Raw genomic sequence first — 21,884 nt, 5'->3', positions numbered from 1 at the left:
ATCATCCACATAAACAAGCAGTTGATGTAACCCATTCAATTCTATCTTTTGTTATTAAAAACTTAATTTGAAGAGTTATTCTGAAGGTGGAAGGAATTTCTCTCCTTAACTGTAGGGAACTTCGCGAATTTCGTAAGCTCTGGAAAAAATGTAAGATGAATAAAGATTTCTCTTCCTAATGAAAAATATGGTGAGTGATTATAAGATAATATTAATTTTTCATCTCAACATTCGGTATTGTTAACAGGTAGAGATCTCGTAAACTTTTCGCAGAATCGAGCAAAATATGTAGGCGAAATATTGTGGAAGATTTTATTTCCTCACACACTGAAGAGTTAGTTTTTGCAGTACGGTGTTCCCTACACTCTTATGTCCGAATGATTAAAGAGGTAGCTGCCACAACTCCTCGAAGGGTAACAAAAGTAAAGAAAGCAAACCAATCATTCACCCTATATAGGGGTAGTTTCCCTTAACCAAACATAAATCAGTCTTCGTACACAAAACAAGTATGCTACCTGTAATTATTATACAAAGTTTTATGAAAAATTGTTACATTGCATTGGAGAGAAGTTATTATTTTTCTATAGATTCATTCCTTATAAAGGTGTAATTTTCCTTAGCCAAACATAACCAGATCTCTTACACAAAACAAGTGTAGTACTTTAATTAATACACTATATTTTGAAAATAGGACAAAAATTATTTTATATAGATTCAGCTCCTATAAAGAGGTAGTTTTCCTTATGCAAATGTAACCAGACCTCGTACATGAAACAAGTATGGTCCTTGTAACCAATATTACTATAATTTGTGAAAATCTGATAAACAAGCCAGAAGTTATTATTTTTGTACAGATTCATCCCCTATAAAAGTTATATTATCCAAACAGACCAGACTTCGTACACAAAATAAGTATGGTACTTGTAAACAATATAAGCCTACTATATTTTATGAAAATCTATTAGATAGAAGAGAAGTTGTTTCTGTATAGATTCACCCCCATAGTGGAATAGTTTTCCTTATCCAAACATAACCAAACATAACTTCGTACATGAAACAAGTATGGCACTTGTAATTAATATATTATATTTCGTGAAAGTCTGCTAAATAGGAGGCAAGTTATTATTTTTGTTTAGATTACTCCCTATAGTCGTACATGGGTAGTTTTCTTTATCTAAACATAACCAGACTTCGTACACAAAACAAATACAGTATTTGCAACTAATGTACTATATTTTGTGATAATATGCTGGATAAGAGAAAAGTTAATGTTTTTGAATAGGTTCACACCCTGTAAAGGGGTAGTTTGCCTAATCCAAACGCACTGAGACTTCGTACACAAAACAAGTATGACACTTGTAATTAATATACAAAGTTCTGTGCAAATCTGTTAGATAGGAGAGAAGTTATTAAGTTATTCCAGCTAGATTGCCCGAACGTTCCACTGTGCCCTGGGGCTTATCAGACTACTTGTCCGCGAAACAGGACCTGGCTCTATCAGGGGATGAGGCAGGATGGTCCACCAGTCAACATCGGATTCACGCCACCTGTCGGACTTGGACAATCATCGTATATAGAGGGCGCACAATGGGCCAAAGTGTGTCCAAGTGTATGAACCTATCCAGGATCCAACTAACCAGATCAAATTATCCAAAACATATTTCACTTATACAATAAAACTTCAATTGCAGTAAAAACTGGAGATAATGTATCACCTTGGAGGGAAATAAATTCAGGTGTTAGACAAGGTTATGGACTTTCCCCACTTTTATTTAATATCTGTATGAATGCTATCATCAAAGAATTTAAATTAACACAACATAGGTACATAATTGTAAAACAACATTTACATTTAGATACTGTCTGACCGAATGATTATGTTGCAGGATCATTGAAATGGGAGAAATCACGTGACAGTTACTTAACGGGACTGTTTTCTTTAAATTATTTCAAACAGTTGCATAATATTACGCAGAATTCTAAATTCATACACAAAATATTTTCAGGATAAAGCCTATGAGCTGTCATTAGCCTTTACAGAGGGGCCAGCAGAAAAGGATGGAGGAAACTGAGATGCAACATAACCACTCAGTCGGACAGTACATTAATCTTTGCAGATGACTTAATACCTTTAGCCTCTGCAGAAGATGACCTACAACAATCTGTACATAATTTGACATCAACAGCAGATAAGTATTCAATGGAAATGGAAATTTATATGGATAAATTTAAAGTTATGGCTTTTTATGGAAAAGAATCAATACCAAGAAAAATTTAAATTGGTAATCAAATATTAGGTTCCACGCCGTGGCGTCATCGTCTAAGGCATGCTGCCTAGAATTCGCGATACGGAATGCGCGCTGGTTCGAGTCCTCATGGAGGAAGAAATTTTCTCAAGAAATTTCGGCCAGTACATCGAATGTCAATCCAGTGCCCATCCAGCATCGTGATGCACTTGGGGAACTACGACAGGTAGCAAAAATCCGTTTAGCAAACCAGCTATAACAGCTGGGAGGATCATCATGCTAACCACATGACACCTCTATTCTGGTTGGATGATCGTCCACCTCTGTTTCGGCATGTGGACGTGAGGCCAGCAGCCGGCTGGTCAGTCTTGGCCCTTAATGGGCTGTAGTGCCACAGAATCAAATATTAGAAAGATTAAATGAATTCAGTTATCTAGATTATAAAAAAAACATCATCAAGGCAAAATCACATATACCAGACAAAATTCTTGAATTTAATAAATCTATAGGTATCATCAAATAGCATTATGAAACCATCATTAGTCGAAGACATACAAGCTTCCGCCTTTATAAAAACTTGGCGAGACCTGTATGTTATGGCAGTAAGGCTTGGACTCTTAAGATACATGACGAAAATCGGATTACTGCCAGTGAAATGAAGTTCATGTGCCACACAGCAGGTTAAACTAAATGGGACAGAAAAAGGAATGAAGATGTCTTGAATAAGCTTCAAATTATAGCTGTTCTGGATCACATACATCAATATCAAACCAATTGGCTCCAATATGTACATCAATGCCAAACAGGATACCAAGAGCAATCCTGAATTACAATCCAACAAGAAAAAGATCATTAGGACATCCTAAGAAACAGTGGAAAGAAAACTCTGGCAGACCATAACAGTTCTTCAAAGGACTACGATCTGTGAGGATGATGATGTACAACTAAATTATCAACATTTTGCAACATACTTCTCACTTATTTCTTAAGGAGTCACTAAATCTATCCTTACTCGTATTGTAAATATGACCAGAAGCTAAACATTATGTTTTTGAAACCAACAAATGAGAGTATCGGTATTTAGACCCCTTCAATTTCAAAACAATGTCAGCAGTGACAATTCTTTGAAAAATGTATGGAGTCTATGTATGTATGTATGATAGAAAGATATATATTTCATGCTGGAGACATTACATTAAAAAAATACATACCAACGTCAATACAAAAGGTACTACTAATTAATATTAAAATATTCCTCAAGGCAATAAAGAGGATTTGCCTTCAATTTAATCTTGAGCGACCTCTTAAATATTTGAAAAGATGATTCCTTTATATAAGAAAGTCTTTATAAAGTCTTACTGCAACTGTATCAAAACTGTTTTGAGTGATATTAAATTTAGTCTTATTAGGATAAATATTATTTCCATTACAGGTGGAATAATTATGAAGATAACAATTAGTGATAGAATTTAAAAGTTTCTTCTTCATAAAAAGAAGGCAGCTCAAAATATATAATGATGGCAATGCAAGTACCCAACTTGATAAAAAGTGGTTTATAATGCGATCTTAAGGGAGCTCCACAAATGATCCTTACAACTCTCTTCTGCAAAATAAGAAATTTAATAGTCAAGCTATGAATCCCCATAACAGGGTTCTATAACTAAGGTGACTTAAAGCATAGTAAATCGTCAATAAAAAAGTAGTATATGTATGTATGAATGTACATACATATATTTGTACATATGTGTCAGGGGGCAGGCCTAATGATTAGTTTTGTCAGCTACTGCGCAATATGTCATCTGGAATACACTTCGCTGCAAGTCAGCCTGCTTGCCTTTTAAACAGCTCAACACAAGAGTTACTGTATTGGGATCGTGTAATAACAAACACCTTAAGTATTATTGCTCTGTTTGGTTCTGAAGTGGAAGGAATGCTAGTGAGAGAAGTCGGTTAAAATAAATAAGCATATTCTAAAAAAAAAAAGCGCGCGCACGCACACACACACACGTGAACTCTCTCATAAATAACTGGAGATATTTACCATATGGTTGAATAAATATCAATTCCAGATAAAATTAGACACGTTAGTATATGCAGATCATCAACATTGGCTTAACAGCCCAAAGTGTGCCACAGCATTCCTCAAAACTGATTTCCAAGTGTTCCTATCACTGGCGACCTGCCACCAATTCCTGATCCCCAACCATTTCACATCCTCCTCGACTCCATCTAGCCATCTCATTTCAGTCTCCCAACATTTCTTCTATTCTCCACTCTGCTTTCCATTATTCTCCTCACTATATCCCCCTCTCTCCTTCCTCTGAACATGTCCATCTTAGTCTTGCCACTCTAATATCCGTAATAATGTCTGAGAAATCACATAGTTAGTAGAATTCTCTGTTGTAGTATATGCTAATGATCAGATACTATTAGCAAGCTCCAAAGATGGTTTGCAAAGATCTATGCACAGTTTAAGTAAAGCAGTTACAGAACACAGCATACAAATATCCATCACAAAAACAGAAATTTTAGCCTTCAATACCTAGCAAAGTCTGTCTTAACAATATTCCACTAGAATGAATAAACTCATTTAATTATTTAGACTACCCACTAACAATAATGAATCACATAAATATTTCAAATTCAATTACTAAATTTATCAAAACCTTGAGTGAAGCAACATGTCCTCAATAGTGGGCCAATATGTGTGTGTCCAGTCAGTGGGTGCCAGTATTGAATCTCAGTAAGAAAACAGGAAAACCTTACAATGTACATTAAATGAGGCTTAAAGACATTTTTATCTGAAAAAGATTGCATGTGACTTCACAATATTTTGATATTCCATAAATATCATAAAGATGTGTTTTATTATCAAAATTTATGCTATATGTTTCTCAGGTGCAAGTTACTTGCAGGCAACATAACTCTGAATATAAAATAAAATTTAGATCAGGAGAATGGGGTAAAAACTTTACACTGAATTCAGAAGGAGAGAAGGTAAAGTGGGTTGAAATAAAGATGTTGAAAGTGAACAAAGACTGTTCTAGGTCTTTTTTCTACAGTCCTTTTCTTTCACACTACGGCTAGCGCACAGCAGCTCGCACAGTGGCCGTAGCAGCTTGGACTCCGTTGAAACAGTTATAATATCCCCACAGCTGGAACTCCAGCCGCCCATGCATAAGATTTGCGCATGTTTGTGGCAGCAGTGAACAGCAGTTGCACTGAAGCCAGTGTCGAGTTTGTTTCGTTCCTGTTCCATGCATATAAATGTACGAGTTTTAAGTGCTAATTAAGTTACGAGTGTTGTCAGTTTGTTTCGTTCCTGTTCTATGTGTATATGGAGTCATTGTCTATAGGTTGACAAATCGAACTGAAACCCTGGCCAAGTTACTACATGAGCGCTGGCTGTCTTGGGGTGAACAGTGAGAAAGCACAGGTGGAAGGGAGAGAGCATTATGAACTCAGTGTTACCACATTTAGTAAGGGGGATACATAAGATTATTATTATTATTATTATTATTATTATAGAATTAGTATAGAATGCAATACTAGTCTGAGGTGCTCTCGACTACCATTATAACTTATTTCATCTTGCAGTGTAGCGCGGAGTTTCTTTAATGAAGGTACTTCATTTTTAGTGTTTTTCTTCTTATAATGCACCTATCCATGTAATCCAATATGATTTTTTGCTCACTTTTCGGTTTTTACCTGGTGTGGATAATTTGGTTTGGTTACTATCTGCTACTTTCGTTTCACTTCTAATTTTTTTAATGAATGATTCCAATTTTCCAGTTGCTGTTGCAGCTTGTTTTGTTGCTTGACACAATGACAAATTAAATGAATTCCTGTTCATCTCAGCATAAAAAAACTCAATATTATCTTGGCAACAATACTTCTTCTTTCACTATGTACAAATTTATTCTTGCCTGTCTCCATCGGTGTGAATTAAATATTTGGTAATACTGCAGCTTAGGAACCTTTATACACGCACACACGGACACAACACAACTCACAATCAGCTAGACTGAAATTGGCAACGTTGTGATGGCAGTTGTATTGTTCTTGCAGGTCCACTCACAGTTTGTCAAACCTGCTAACAAAAGTATTAAAAGGTTGGCTAGTTGCCTGCAATGCTAGCATAACCTTCCTAGCCGGCAGTCGAGGCAAAAATGAAGAATCCATTATTGTGGTAATACTGGAGAGTGGTTCTTCTATTGATCGCTAAGCCCACACACACCCTCTCCGATACTTACGGGGTGATTGGTGACTGAATGACGTGGGGCGAGGGAGCGAGAAGAAAGAAAGAGAGAGATTCCAGAAGTTTGCATGTTTTACGAGGTTTCATTTGAAGTTGTCAAACTATAGTTTGTTTTGTTCCTATTCCATGTGTATAAATGTACGAGTTTTAAGTGCTAATTAAGTTACGAGTGTTATCTGTACTTGCACAGTTTTCCATAATGCCTCAACAGGATTACACTTTACCACAAAGGATTTTTTATGTATGACACATATGTGATAACAAACAGTATGATCCCCTGATTTAACTGTATGCGATTTTTATCTATGGGGAACTTGAAAAATAGAGTGTATGCAACAAACCCTCATACATTGGAAGAACTAAAAGAAAACATCAGGCGAGAAATTGACTCAATTTCGAATACTGAACTTTTGGATGTGAATGCAAATTTCCTGAGAAGATGCCAGAAATGTGTGGATAGAGAAGGACAACATTTCCAACATCTCTTATTGTAAGGTATGTGCTTATTACCATTGTAACTGTAACTATGAGAACGTGAAGTGGTTGTGGGGATATTATAACTTTTTCGGCAGGAGTCCTAGTTGCTGCAACCAGCATGTGAGCCGCCGTGCGCTGGTCCCAGTGTGAAAGAAAAGCACTGTACAAGACAGTGTATGACGATACCTACAAGGAAATTTGCATCAACTATCGTCAACATGGAAGACATGTTAATTTCATAAATCTCGAACAAACATATACTGAGAGGCAAAAAAATATCAGTATTAAAGAAAAAGACCTGAGATGTGTTTTAAATGTGATACATTCTCAATAGACCTACCAGGATTGCTATAAAAACTTGCCAGATACAAATGGTGTGTACACACAACTGGTAGTAGTTTGAAGGAGGATCTACATAAATGAACCATTGAAGGAGGACATTTTGTTGTTGATTCATTATAGAGTCTGTTGAAATTTTTATATAGGCACTTGAGTGTATGTAATTTAGTCAAAAAATGTACTTTGTTAAGAATATTTTTTCTTTGATGATAAACATACTTAAATAAATAAACTCTGGAATTTGTATAATTTGTCTTTTTAATGTTAACATAGGATTTTTCAATAATTTCAGCAAAAAAGTTGTAATAGAAAACAATTCACTGGGACCCAATAGTAAACTGTTGTAAGCATAAAAGCATTGCATTTCAAAGGACTTTTAGGTAATTATTGCTTCCAGTAAAAACACTGTAGTAAGTTCAAAAAATGTACTTTTTAATATCAGTACTTTTAAAACATTACTTCAAATAAAAATCTCACATTATAACATAACAAAATGATATTCTTTCACAAGCAAGCAATTTCTTGTAAGTTCACATTCTCTGATTTGATAAGATATTTTCAAACCTTTGAAACCCTGTCCTGGAAAGTTGGCACTTCTGAATTACGACACTTCACTTTTCTTCTGGGGATGCGCAATCAGGATAAAAGGTGAGTGATAATTACATCAGTACAATTATAAACTTCACAACGTCACTAAGCTAAAAAAAAAAAGCTTAATACAGGGAATATTTTCATCACTGATAAGACAATGTCTCAATTTTTTGGGCTTCGGAGAGGGGGAGGGAAGAGAAAAAAGAAACAAACAACTTCATTAAATCACCCCAAATACTTCGTTAATTCACCAAACGTACCTCTCCGTCAGTGTCGTAGTAGATGAGAAAGTTTCGAGTGAGGATGAACCAACGCTGCTTGTAGTTGACTGGTGTGAATCGCTTCTTGTTTTGTGATCTCTTCACCATCAGACCTTGTTTCAACACTTCCTCACTGCCGACCTTACCGGCCATACTTCCAACAACTTGCCTTAAAAACAAAATATTTTATAATTCTAACGATTCTAAAATTTTATATTGTTTACAATAAAACTTTACTATATCATTGGTTGTCACAGGCAGGAACATGTGTGTGTTTAATTTTAAATTAATATAATTTATTGTATTTTATATATCTTACATTAGCCGTAAACCTTTAAGATGTGGAACAAGTCATGCCATGCTAATACAAAATTCTGTAGCGAAGTGGATTATGAGTTGATTGCTTATTCAAGAGGTCCAAGAATGAGTCTTAGAAGCTATTATCCTAACAGGAGTCTATCTGGTATTTTTTTTTAGTTTCCTTGCGAAATTGCCAGAATAATATCTCTCTAAAAACCATAAATGCTATGTACTACATTCATATCTATTCATGTAGCCTACCATAGTTTCCTAACAACCACAAAGTATGTAATACTATCTAAACATCACTAAAGAAATTAATTTATAGAGTACAGATGTAAAAATGTAATTTTAGGTGCCTAAAATAGGCTTAAAAGTGTAGGAAAAAGTCTCCAAAGAATTGAAAATAGGCTCTAACAAAAAATAATGTTTTCTTTTAAAACATGTTTCAAATCATCAGGAATTCACTTCTAGAATTTAATAATTTTAAATGTTTATACACCGTTACCACCACTACTACTAGAAGTACAAGAACAACAAATATCTAACTAGTTATACATAAACTAAACAATTAAATGTGAAAAATAAGTGTTACATAAATTCAGTACACAGACAAGTCAAATATAATCAATTTTTACCAAGCCTTGTCGTTAATGTCCATAATTAGTTTCACAATAAATTACTAATACTTTTTCTAAATTTTCAACTAAAAAGCAATGCTGCCATCTGTCACTCAACACAAATTTGTACAGTGTTCTTCCCTGCTAGGATATCTGAAGCAGTACGCAGATCCTTCAGTCCTACATTTCTCTGCAGAACTTCCTCCAGTTTATCCCGTACTTTATATCCAACAGAACCAGGGACACATTTGCAATTTAAAATACAAATTTTCGAAATAAGAATTAGTGTTTCGACCTATTAGAAATAAAATCATACTTAATAGATCAAAATAGGCATTTTTAGGTGTTATTAAAATACCAATTTTAGGCATAGTTTTATATGAAACGTGTACTTGCAAGTTTTTATGAACTTATCTTTTAAGGATTAAAATAGGTTTTTACCTAAAATTCGAAATCTAATAATAATAATAATCCATTTACATCATTTACATCTGCTGAAGTTCAATTTATCACAACATGGGCATACTGTATCATACAGGTACCTACAATTCCAGATCAGCACAATGCCATTGACTTCCACTTAGAAGAACAGAAAACATAATAATAAACAAAACATACATAACTCTGTTCTAGGTGAGATCCGAATTCATGTCATACCCTTCATGTACCACTGAAACTTCAAGTTTATCATTACATACACCATCACCAGTTGTAAATCTCCTTTCAGGAATGAGCAACAGGAACAAAAATACAGTTTAATGTTAAAAAAAAGTTCGCCTCAACCATAAAAATACTAACCTTATTTATTAGTCCATCAATTTCTTCCATAAACGCATAAAATGTACAATGTTGAAAAATGTTAAAGATGTGACAGCTTTTCAAGTTTTCTCAGGTAATGTTGTGGTGCATGTTCCTGCCACTATGTTTTTTCCCCCTATTATCCCCATTCCTTTGTCCCTGTTTTATTTTCTTTATTTATATTTATTTATTTTCCAATGGCTAGAATTGACAATCAAGTCGTTCTCTCTAGCTTCCCAGTACAAGCTAACAAGGTCCTCAGTCTGTTCTGCAGTTGGTTTAAGACTGGGCAGAACAGAAGGTGTTGTTTGTCAGGGTTGTTGCACAAAACACATCTGTTGGATTGGTATATGCCTATCCTGTGTAGATGGTGAGCCAGGCAGTCATGTCCTGACATCAACCTAAATTTTGCTACAGCTTCCTTGTGGCCTTTATATTTTACTTCCGTTGATAGTTCATCAATTTTTTCCCATAACTTCCCTCTGGAAGCTGTAATATTCTCTTGTGTGTTTTCCATTTGAAATGCTTTCTTGATTTCTTCAATCTTCCTACAGAGGTTTGATTTGGAGTGAATTATTGTTTGGGTTTTAGTGCCTTTTCTGGCAAGTTGATCTGCCATTTCATTGCCAAATAATCCAACATGTGAAGGTATCCACTGGAAAGCTATTGACTTGTTTTAATGTCCTAGGTGCTTTAGGAGTTTACGGCATTCCAAGATGGTTTCATTTTCTGGTATTTGGTTGGAAGTTATTGCCTGAATTGCAGCTTTTGAGTCTGCTAAGATCACAGCTTTTGTGAACATTTTCAAACGGAATAGAAGGTTCTTAAGTGTCACTTCTATAGCTTTTACCTCTCCATCAAAGGCTGTGTTTGCACCTACTGTAACATACTCACTAAACAAGACCGAGTAAATGCCAAATCCTGCATTTTCACTCTTCATTTTGGAGCCATCTGTGAAGATTCTTAGCCACTCTGGTTCTGGGAACTTCTTATTTATTTCTTCCAATGTTAGTTGTTTGGTTGCTAATGGAGTTGTGTCATTTTTTCTTTATTTATATTGATCTCCTTATTTATTGCTTATGGTATGTTCTAGGTAACTTGCCTTTCTTATGTCAGAGTTCTTCATCCTTCAAGAGTTTCTTTAATATTCTGCTAGGTATTGTGACCTCATTTCATATGCATACAGGTATTGAGATTAATGATGTTCTGTTATTGGGTTCAAGGCCAGGTATTCTGATTGGTTTATTTGTATTGTAACGGTTTTTCTCCCTTCCTGCTTTATGGTATTTTCGAGCGGTGTCAGTGAGTCACCGACTGTCGAGAAGTGCACACAGAGTCCAGTGCATTACGGGCTGAGTGCCTATGTTCATCAATGTTATGTATGCTGCAGAACGAGGATTATCCCTTATCCCTGTCCTTACTGACTGCTGTGCTCCAGGACAGATGATTTACATCTGCAATTCAGTGATCGCCTCATATCGTTCTGTACGAGGCTTAAGCAACCGAGGATGAGACTAATGCCTGGTGTATTTGCAACTTCTTGTGGTGCTGTAGTGTACCAACTGGGTTTGTGAACCCATCATCAGAGATACCGGGTAGATTGGTGGTTTCTTCCGCCATTTTCCCCATATCGGACAGGGCAATGGTTAGTATTATTTCAGGATGGTACATGATGATGCAGATTAATTGTTACCTCATCGCAGCAGTGTGGAACTGGAGTGTTCTCCTTAAGTAGCATATGAATCTTAATCAGAGTGCTAATACTCGGCCTAGCCATAATACTTGTATGTGGAAACTCGATAATTTGGACAATGAATGTAAGAAGGGGAATCAACCGGATTCATTAAATATATTAGTATTTGTTTTATTGTAATATTGCTTTTTAATGTTATTTATTTATTGTTTGATTAAATTCTGTGTTTATGGTGAATAGTATTCTATTTTATCCTAATGTACTGTGACAGCCACATCGAGACTTGAACACGCATCCCGCAAGAGTCGCGCGGGAGTCTGAACACTATTTCCTTTATTTTTTTTACCTTGTATGGAGGAGAGACCCAAAGGCTTGCACTGCAGTCTGAGGCATTTCCTTTATTAGACATAAATTAAGATTTGAAAGTAATAAATACTGAACTTCTAACAGGTTGCTAGCTCAGAGTTACTTAGTGAAGTTGTCGCCTATATGTCAAATGATGATGTTCCAAATCAAATAATGAGTTCATAATATTTACACCCCTAATCTCACAGCAATTTTCAGCAAACAAAGTGGTGGATACCAATAAATCAGAGTTTATTAGGATGTAGTTTGTCATGGTTATTGTCGGAAGAAAGATAAAGAAAGTAAACTTGCAAATTTGAAATTAGACAGTAGAACAAATGGACAGCTTCAAATACTTTGGGATGTACTGTAAGTAGCAATATGAGCTACTGCCAAGGAAGTCAAGAGGAGGATAGCAATGGTAAAGGAAGTTTTTACTACAAAAAGGAACATCTTCTACAGACCTATGAAGAAAGAACTAAGGGAGAGACTAGTGAAGTGCTTTGTATGGAGTGTGGCACTGTATGGGGCACAAACATGGACTTTATGGCGAAGTGAAGAGAAACGACTAGAAGTATTTGAAATGTGGATATGGAGAAAAATGGAGCATTCGAAATGGCTAGACAGAATAAGAAACGATGTTGTGCTATAAAGAGTGGATGAAGAAAGGATAAGAAGAGAAAAAGGAATTGGCTGGCTAAGAAGAAACTGCCTACTGAAGGTTGCATTGGAAGGAATGGCGAACAGAAGAGAAATTCGAAACAGAAGAAGATGTCAGATGATAGACAACATTAATATATATGGATGGTATGCAGAGACTAAAAGGAACGATTGGAGAAAGTTGGGTTTGCAGTGAAAGACCTGCCCTTGGACAGAACACCATGAATGAATGAATGAATGAATGATATACTTGTTATCTTGTGCTTGTGTTTCGCATGTGATTATGTCTCGTCTTTTTTACGATGTCTATTATGTTGCACAAAGTTATTTTAGAAAAATATATGAATAGGTATCTACGACACTGACGTGCTTACATACTAAGTAACCTAGAAACTTCTCTTTCATTAACAACTCATTCGATTTCTTGTAATGTCCAGGGAGGGATTTACCATTAAGCTAACCTAGGAGTCGCTAGTCCAGAGGAGCCACACAGAAATGAGGCACTAAATGGGCAGAAGCGAGAAAGTGTGTTAATAATAATAATGTTAATAATAATAATAATAATAATAATAAAATTATAAATCCCTTCATGGTAATGTTTACACACTGGGACATAGTTCAGCAGTAAGAAAGAGTAGCCTAAGTGCCATTTGCTGGTCACATGTTGGACTTCCTATAATTACAGTGCTTATTATGGTTGTATACTTAGTTGCCACATGCTGGCTTCCGGCAAAGTAAGAGCCAAGACTATACCATGTTCTTGCACAGAAAAAAATATCCCCAATTATACAGAGTGTCCAAAAATTAAGTATCATTTTGTAGAAATAGGAATTTAGGGATAGGGTATGATGTGTATGGTAATAAATTGCAAGTACACTGTATTTCTAAACTGTGTAGTTGCTGCTGGAGTTCATGTATTGGCTTTGTGATAACAGCTAACTATGTGTCTGTTGTTACAAGTAACTGAATCTGCATCATCTTCAGCTTATCAGAAAAGGTTGCTATGGTGATGTAGAGGCTAGAGGAAAGGAAAAAATTGGTTCCAGGCATACACAATGTAATTCATGAATAAACAGAAAGTTTTAAATAAAGATTTTAAAATTGTTTAAAATAATATCTGTCGATTAAAACAAGTTTTAAACACAACATTTAAACTATAGGCCTATGTTTAAGGTCTACAATATGAAATCACGTTTGTCTTCTATTCAGGATTTTATCACATTTACAGTGATGCTTCTGACTTTATGGAGCCAAACTTTTACTTTTTCCAAACAAATATTATCCTATTATTAAAAAGAATGTTTTTAGGATGTACAGAGCAAACAATTTGAATGCTGGTATATGCACTGTCTAAAGCTTGTTTTATTATATAAGAAATGCATTGAATATACCTTTAAGATGTTTTTATAATCTAGTCTTTTTTTACTTTTCTACAAACTTAGTTCAAAATTTCAAAATTAAAAAGAGAGCTATAAAATGAAAGTTGAAAAGTACACCACAGGGTGCCAATTTTTTCTGTTGTACTACTAAGTCATTACACCACCAAACACCTCTTCTATTACAAGAAACGTTCTGGTTGATAAGTGCATGAAAAACACATGCAAGTTAGGCAGCCTTTTCTATGATACAAGTAAGTTCTCAATCATGATCACTCACTCACAATAAATACTCGATGGTGACATCCTAAGAAAGCAGAAATCTGCACATTAACTTTCATTGGAAATGTGTCTTTGTGTTTCTGTTGTGTGATCCAAGTAATAAACAGCAAATCAAAAGTAATCGGTGTTTTAATTGTGCTGTCTAAATATTTACAGAAGCAAAATTTTGATGATGAGGATTCTCCATTTAAAAAAACATACTTATGTTCATTTAAAAACTAGAAAGGTGTGTATAGGTCTGATTAGCTTAGGCCCAGGTGGAATAATCCCTCTGAAACTCACAATGAACCATACATGAATGGTCAAACAGCAGGAACAGATGCTCCACTGTTTTAATGAAATCAAAATTACAAGTTTGTGCCTATTCAAAACTGAAATGTCTAATTTATATTTTTATAATGTTGTAAAAAATGATTTCTCACTGTTAATAGATACTAGATCTTCAGAGAACTATACCAGTAAGCAATCAAATCGTGATAAATTTTAAAATACTCTTTTTTTATGAACTCAGCATTAAATTTCATTTTTTTTTTTTTTTTTTGCAGTTAGTAGGATATTGTTACGAATAACCCTATTTAGTTTAACAAACAACGCAATAAACTTAAAAATATCTAAAATGTCGTTTTCTCGAATTTTTCTTTAAAAATAATCGAAAAAAATTAAATCATGGTTTATTTAATGATGCTCGCAACTACAGAGGTTATATCAGGGTCACCAGTGTGCTGCAATTTTGTCCTGCAGTTCTTTTACATGCCAGTAAATTTACTGCCATAAGCCTGTCACATTTAAACACACTTAAATGCCATTGACCTACGCTGGAATCGAACCCGCAACCTCGAGCACAGAAGGCCAGAGCTATACCGACTACGCTACCCAAGCTGATAAAAAATCGGGAATTTCCCTAATTTTTACAATATCCATCTGGCAACCCTGTGTATAAAACGTGTCCTATATTTAAAAAACCCCATGTGAACCTAATCATTTTCAACAGTTAAAAGATGAATCAACTCAAGGTAGCAAGATACATATATCATACCATTTTCATAATATTTCAAATAATAAGAGATGGGAGAGTCAAGAAGAAATGGGTCAGAATCATTTTCAGTGATGTCCAGTCCTTTCCTCTAAACCCAATGTGTGTGAGAAATGTTGGAGAGTAAAAGAGTTAATGGCTTTATTGCCAAGATCTTAGCATTAGTTAACAACAACATATTTTAAAAACGCACTATTTCATGGCACTGTTTAAAACTGGGGAACAAGTGCACAATACCAGAGCTGCCATATTTTCCCATATGCCAGTTATGCATTAACTCAAGTGTCTTGCGGGACTGTGGAAGTATAGGGAGTGGGGAATAAAAAACCCTCCTGTTTTCTCTTTAATCTGCTCTTTTCCTTCTCTTTTTCTTCCTCTCTTCTCACTTTCTATTGCTATTTACTACCTTCACACTACATTTAAATTAACACATACCGGTATATATATATTAATTATACTTACTATATTGGAATCACCAGGAATCGATCTAGAAATCTCCTGCTTAGTAGCCTCAAATCGTAACCATTAGACCACAAGATCGTTGAAAAATTCGATCTTTAAATTCTGTATAAGAATAGACCTATATCTTCGTCCTTCGATAATATTCAACCAATTTCAATTGTCTATATAAATTTATCAATTCATGTAGGCTAATTTGGAAATGATTTAAATTTAAATTTTACGAACAATATTCGTATAGGTTAATGTTAATAGTGTTTTATTATCTTAAAACATCACACTGACAATTCAAAAGTACGAACGAAAACAGTGAATTCGATATAAGATGAGTACTAAAGTGATATATCTATGTGTGTGTTAATGCTTCCTTTATTTGCAAAGACAATATCCACTGCATTTACGATACAGCCACGGGGTTAAAGTGAGGGGCCAATAGCCTGCTGTCTCCCAAGATACCTTCGCCATAACACTTCTATATTATTCCTGAACCGTCAAAAACAAGCATAATGTATAACAAACATAGATAAGAGTAGCCTATCAGAATTAACAGTAATGCCTACGAGATGTAAGAGCAGTTCAAAAGTAGCATACGTGAACAGCTGGCATCTTCTGCGCAAATACCATACACCTGCTCCGGGTTTGTACACTTAAGCCAAACCTGATATTAAAAAGAGTTTAAAACAAAAAAAAAAAAAATGTGTTTTTATTTATTTATTTTTTTAAATAAAACAATGTTTTTATCAACCCTGAACCAATACCAAAAGTTTGGATAGTTACTCTGAAGTTCTATGTCTCATCAGACAAATGTTTCCCAAATTATTTCAAGCAAAATACAAGGTGAAAATTTTACTGGACCTCAGATTCAGTGATGCTATAATCTCAATAACTTGTAGGCCTATATGCAATGACTCTTGATAAATGTAATGCTTGGAAAGCTTTTAGAATACTAATAAAATGGTTTTTGGGAAACAAAAGAAGTGAAAATTACAAGGAACTGGTTGATAATTTCATACACAGTTAAAGTGTGCTTGGGTGTAGAATGTCTGTCAAAATATAGTATTTGTTTTCTCATATTGATTTCTTTAGACAGAATCTAGGAATATAGTAAACACTTTCATCAGGACGTTCACCTTATGGAAAAAGATATCAGGGGCATTGAGATTGTACTATGATGGAGTATAGTGTGTGAAGGGGGGTCAAAACCAAATAAACTAAAAATCCGTTATGTATATTTTGGAATAAATGCATTGTAGTAGGTACGTATTCAAAATTCAATTTTATACTTTAGGTATTTTTGTACTTATTCAGGCTACTATAGAGTGCATATTGTGTTATGACATATTATGTCTCCACTTATATTAACTTGTCAAATTTTGTTGCCTAAGTTAGTACTATCTATCATATGTGCCAACTGTGATGTTTAAATACCAACTTTTTTTTTCAAGAAATCAGGTGTTTTGCTTATATGCAAATTCAATAATTGAATATTTGTAAAATCCACTTACAGAACAAACAAAATCAATAGGCTAGTGACATTGAAAAAATATAAGCATTTAGCTTTCATTTGGCACATATTATAGCTTCTTACCTATAAATAGAAAATAATATTTTAAAACAGGATCACTTTTCATGGAATGACTGTTATATATTAACAATTCCACTTCACTATCACTGAATAGCAAAATATCCCATTAGGATTAGTCGTAACATGAGTAAGAGGCATGATATAAAAGACTAATACAAATGGAAAAGGAGCATAGCCCCGAGGTCTGTGATGCATACTTCCGACTTTTATGACGAAATGTCCCAAGGTTAGACACACAATGCCAAGGTCTGGGACAAAGTTAGATGGGTTTCATGAGAGGATAGCTAACAAACAGGAGCCGAGGATATTTGAGTAGTGCCATATCCTTTGCACAGTTTGGTACCACTGAAAAATTGACGTAATAACGCTTAAATTTGTAGTAATGGTATAGAGATTGATCTGCTACACGGTATTTTGTTATATAAGAATGGAATACTTGGGGCTGACAGATGAGTTTATGCTTTTAACATCGTGTTTCTAAGAATGCTTTCATTTCCTTGGATTCATTCATTCATAGTGTTGTGTCCAAGGGCAGGTCTTTCACTGCAAACCAAGCATTCTCCAGTCTTTTTTATTTTCTGCCTTCCTCTTTGTCTCCTCGTATGATCCATATATCTTAATGTCCTCTATTGTCTGATATCTTCTTCTGCCTCGAACTCTTCTCCTGTTCACCATTCCTTCCAGTGCATCCTTCAGTAGGCAGTTTCTTTTCAGCCAGTGACCCAGCCAATTCCTTTTCCTCTTTCTAATCAGTTTCAGCATCATTCTTTCTTCATCCACTCTTTCCAACACAGTTTCGTTTCTTATTCTGTCTGTCCACGTCACACACTCCATCCTTCTCCATATCCACATTTCAAATGCTTCTATTCGCTTCTCTTCACTTCGTCATAATGTCCAATGTCCACGTTTCTGCCCCATACAATGCTACACTCCACAAAAAGCACTTCACTAGTCTCTTCCTTAGTTCTTTCTCCAGAGACCCGCACAAGATACTCCTTTTTCTATCAAAAGCTTCCTTTGCCATTCCTATTCTCCTTTTGACTTTCTGGCAGCAGCTCATGTTACTGCTTATAGTACACCCCAAGTATCTGAAGCTGTCCACTTGCTCTACTATCTCATTTAGAATTCGCAAGTTTATCTTCTTTACTTCTCTTCCTACGACCATGGTCTTCGTCTTGTTGGCATTTATTTTCATTCTATACTACTCACAGCTGTCATTTTGCTCCAGTAGCATCTCCTCTTCTGCTAAGTACGCCATATCATCAGTAAATCTTATACACTTTATTCTTCTTCCTCCTACTATCACTCCTCCCATGTTCTGAAAACAGTTCTTCATTAAATCCTCCAAGTAGATGTTGAACAGGGTAGGTAATACTCTTATCCATATTTCACTTCCTTTGGTAACCCCAGTGATTTCAAATGTACTACGAAATTATACTATGTAACAACAATTGAAAAGTTTGTACGCTATGTAGAAATAAAACCCAATTTCTAACATTTACACTACCTACTGGTACCGTGTAGGGGAGCCCACAAGGGGGAGGAGCAGTAAGGACACAGACTTGTCATTTGTTAATATCGTAGATTCTTAAACATATTGTTTTCACGACTATACGTAACTTAACTTACCAGTAGGCTATATATATTTCGTCTGCATTGGTTTCGTTACAGTATATTTTGGGAGAGGTAATAAGCACAAAAAATTTGCTACTCCTGAACATTAGCATCGTAGTTATGGAAAGAAGTCCCTCATAATTACAAACACGAGGATAATGAGCCTGGCATTCATTTGAACCATTCTTATCGGAAAAAACTTGATGTCGTCCTCTATTCCTCCCTCCCTCCTCCTCACCCATTATGCTAAGTAGCCTCATTGTCAGCGACAAGGTTAAGTATGGTTCATGAGGAGATAGATTTGTAGTCCCAGTCAGTGGCAAGGTTAGGTAGAGTTTGATTGAGTATATTAATTTCAAACACTTCGAGCAAGAATGACAGAAGCTAATGCCAAGCCCATTATTCCTCTGTTACATTCATGTATATCACCATGGTAATCTAGAACTATTCCGAACGTTCTCCAGTGCAAAAGATTTGCTTTAAATTCAACCCATATGGTTAGGCTATAGGCCTACGCTTAATGTAGATGTATATAGGGCAAATACAATTTTAATGGAACTAATTTCTCCATGCGAAAAGGTTTGATTTAAATTCATCCGCTGTTATACGCAGGATATGGTAGTAATATAATTTAAATGAAACGGAGTTACTATACTTAGGCTAATTCCTTTGTCAAATGCAGTTTAACAATGTTGACGGAAAGTACTTATTTGCCTGCATAAATCATGTTTATCCAGCAGCAACATCTTATACATTAATATAAAAATATAATCACTTAGGCCTATAATTCTCACAAACTTCACTTTGTAATAAGTGTACATACACAGAAAATGTATTCCCATACCACGAATAAAATTATAAATACGAAATAAAACTTCCATCCACAAGTTTACACTATTAAAAGCATTGCCATAAACAAAATATTATGCACCTTGCATACGTACTGTTAAGTCTTCTCAGACACTTAAAAAAAACTGGATTACATACGTTATGATTCTTGTAACATTCGTATTACTCTTACCTATAGAATTATTAATCAGAAGTGAATTGAACTGGTCGGCAGTAAGAAAAACACGGATGTATCACATATCCACACCAACAAAAATACTTTATCGTTATCTACATTATAAAAAATGTCACATTAACCTATCAGAATTAAGTCACAAACACACTAAGCAGCCATCTTGTATAGTAACTTATGGTTATTTTGGAGATCTGGTAAGTGCCTTTTACTCAGTTTCATGCAGATCAGATCCATTCTTCTGGTACACTGACGTTCAAAGATATCTGACCTACGATTTTATGATCGTGTAAGCGAACTTTCAAACCACAGAATAAGTCTGAACCAAAGACAATAATAAGTGACAAACTTTGAAAGAGTTCCACTAGATCTCAATAGGTGGCACCATTTTTGGGGGTCGTTAAAAAAGTCTCAGGAAAAATGATTGTGTGTGTTTTTTTCCCCCATTTCACTTCGCATAATTCGGGTTCCGCCTACTGCGGATAGATGGCAGGACTGTGACTCATTTTCAAATTGCAAATCACTTCGGCGGGCCACGCTATGCATGATATGTATCTGTGGAGAGGTCGTGTACTAGGTTCAGTGTATGTTAAGTGTTCGTGTAAGTGTAGTATAGGGAATGAATGAGAATTATGATGAAGGTCAGAAAGGGAGAAGGGGAAACCCGGTGCCGGCACGTAGCTTACTCCTGTCGAATAGCATCAAGGAGGCCGTCAGGCTTAACGTCCCCATCCGACGGACGAATCACTATCAACAGTGACATATGCCTTCTCTTCATATGCACTGCGGAGAGATTTGGGGTTTAACCCAGACATATTGGTGCACAATTTAGCGATTAGAAGTTGTGCACTGCCATCTCTCCTAGTCCCGAGGTAAAGACAATTTCTGACCCCGCCGGGAATCGAACCTGGGCCGGCTGATTATGTAGTTTAAGTATAGATTATTCTCATAATAGATAATATCAGCAGTTTCCAACTAAACCCGGTATTGTTTTATAATCAGTAGAGTGGAATGAAAAATTGAATTCTATAATGCGAGTATATTTATGTACGATTGGCAATACTGACTTTTATCTTCACCATCTGTTCACAGAAGCCTAGATCATAGGACAGAAGTAATAACTAAAGAAGCCACACTTATATCCCTGATCACACACACACACACACACACACACACACACATATATATATATATATATATATATATATATATATATATATATATATATATATATATATATCAGATTGTCATCCCTATGTTAAAATCGGTAGCACTTTGAAGAAAATAACCGCCAGGATCGCCACCCGTCCGTCGTAAGCGAACACAAGATGGCAGTACAATCGCTAATGCAATTCAAATGGGAGTTATGGGAGTCACTCCTTATGTAACAACTAGATGCCAGCATAGTAAACCTGACAAAAGTTGTTACCGTCAAAGCCTGTAAGGCTGAGCAATCTGTTATATACGTGATCTGGGCTTACATCAACAAATTAGAGTTGCGTAATGACACTGGTAGGAGACGGACGTGTGGAGAAGTTACTGCTGTGAAATATGAACGACATAGCAGTGTATAGGGTTAGGATTGGAATGTGGAATAATAGAAGTGTTAAGTTAACATGCAAAGAAGTAAATGGAAATGATGATTTAATGTCGAAAAACTGTTAGGTATAATAATATTTGTGCTGTTCTGTTAGTGATTGGAAATGTGGAACTTAACTCTGGGCCTGAAACGAAGATGAAAAAACTACAAGCGATGTTGGAGAATCAAAATAAAGAAATTTCAGCTGGACAAAGTGACATTAATGATAAAAAAAACTATGTTTGCTGCTTTCTTGAAAAAGTCTGAAGTCATTGCAAACGAAAGGAATGAAAGAATATTCTTATTCGATGAAGAAAGAAATGGACAAATTTGCTGAAGGAACCACAG

At 35.3% G+C, this 21,884-nt stretch overlaps 1 protein-coding gene across 7 annotated transcripts in view; it reads right to left on the bottom strand.

The window, feature by feature from the left end:
* Btk (tyrosine-protein kinase Btk29A) overlaps positions 1 to 20,271 on the bottom strand; it is a 361,167-nt gene extending 340,896 nt beyond the window's left edge. For 2 of the 7 annotated variants that reach the window (XM_069820858.1, XM_069820856.1), the window contains exon 1: positions 8,172 to 8,310. Coding sequence is in view for 4 of the 7 variants with exons in the window: in XM_069820854.1 (XP_069676955.1) it covers positions 8,172 to 8,324 (153 nt within the window). In the remaining 3 variants the exon portion in view is untranslated. Of the gene's footprint in view, positions 1 to 8,171; positions 8,341 to 19,957 lie in introns of those variants that run through there. The other 5 variants (XM_069820854.1, XM_069820855.1, XM_069820852.1 and 2 more) reach the window with 5 other exon arrangements.
* Positions 20,272 to 21,884: the final 1,613 nt, after the last annotated feature.

The sequence above is a fragment of the Periplaneta americana genome, chromosome 3, assembly GCF_040183065.1.
Source record: "Periplaneta americana isolate PAMFEO1 chromosome 3, P.americana_PAMFEO1_priV1, whole genome shotgun sequence".
Taxonomy (NCBI): Eukaryota; Metazoa; Arthropoda; class Insecta; order Blattodea; family Blattidae; genus Periplaneta; species Periplaneta americana.
This window is presented reverse-complemented; position numbering and strand designations above follow the sequence as displayed.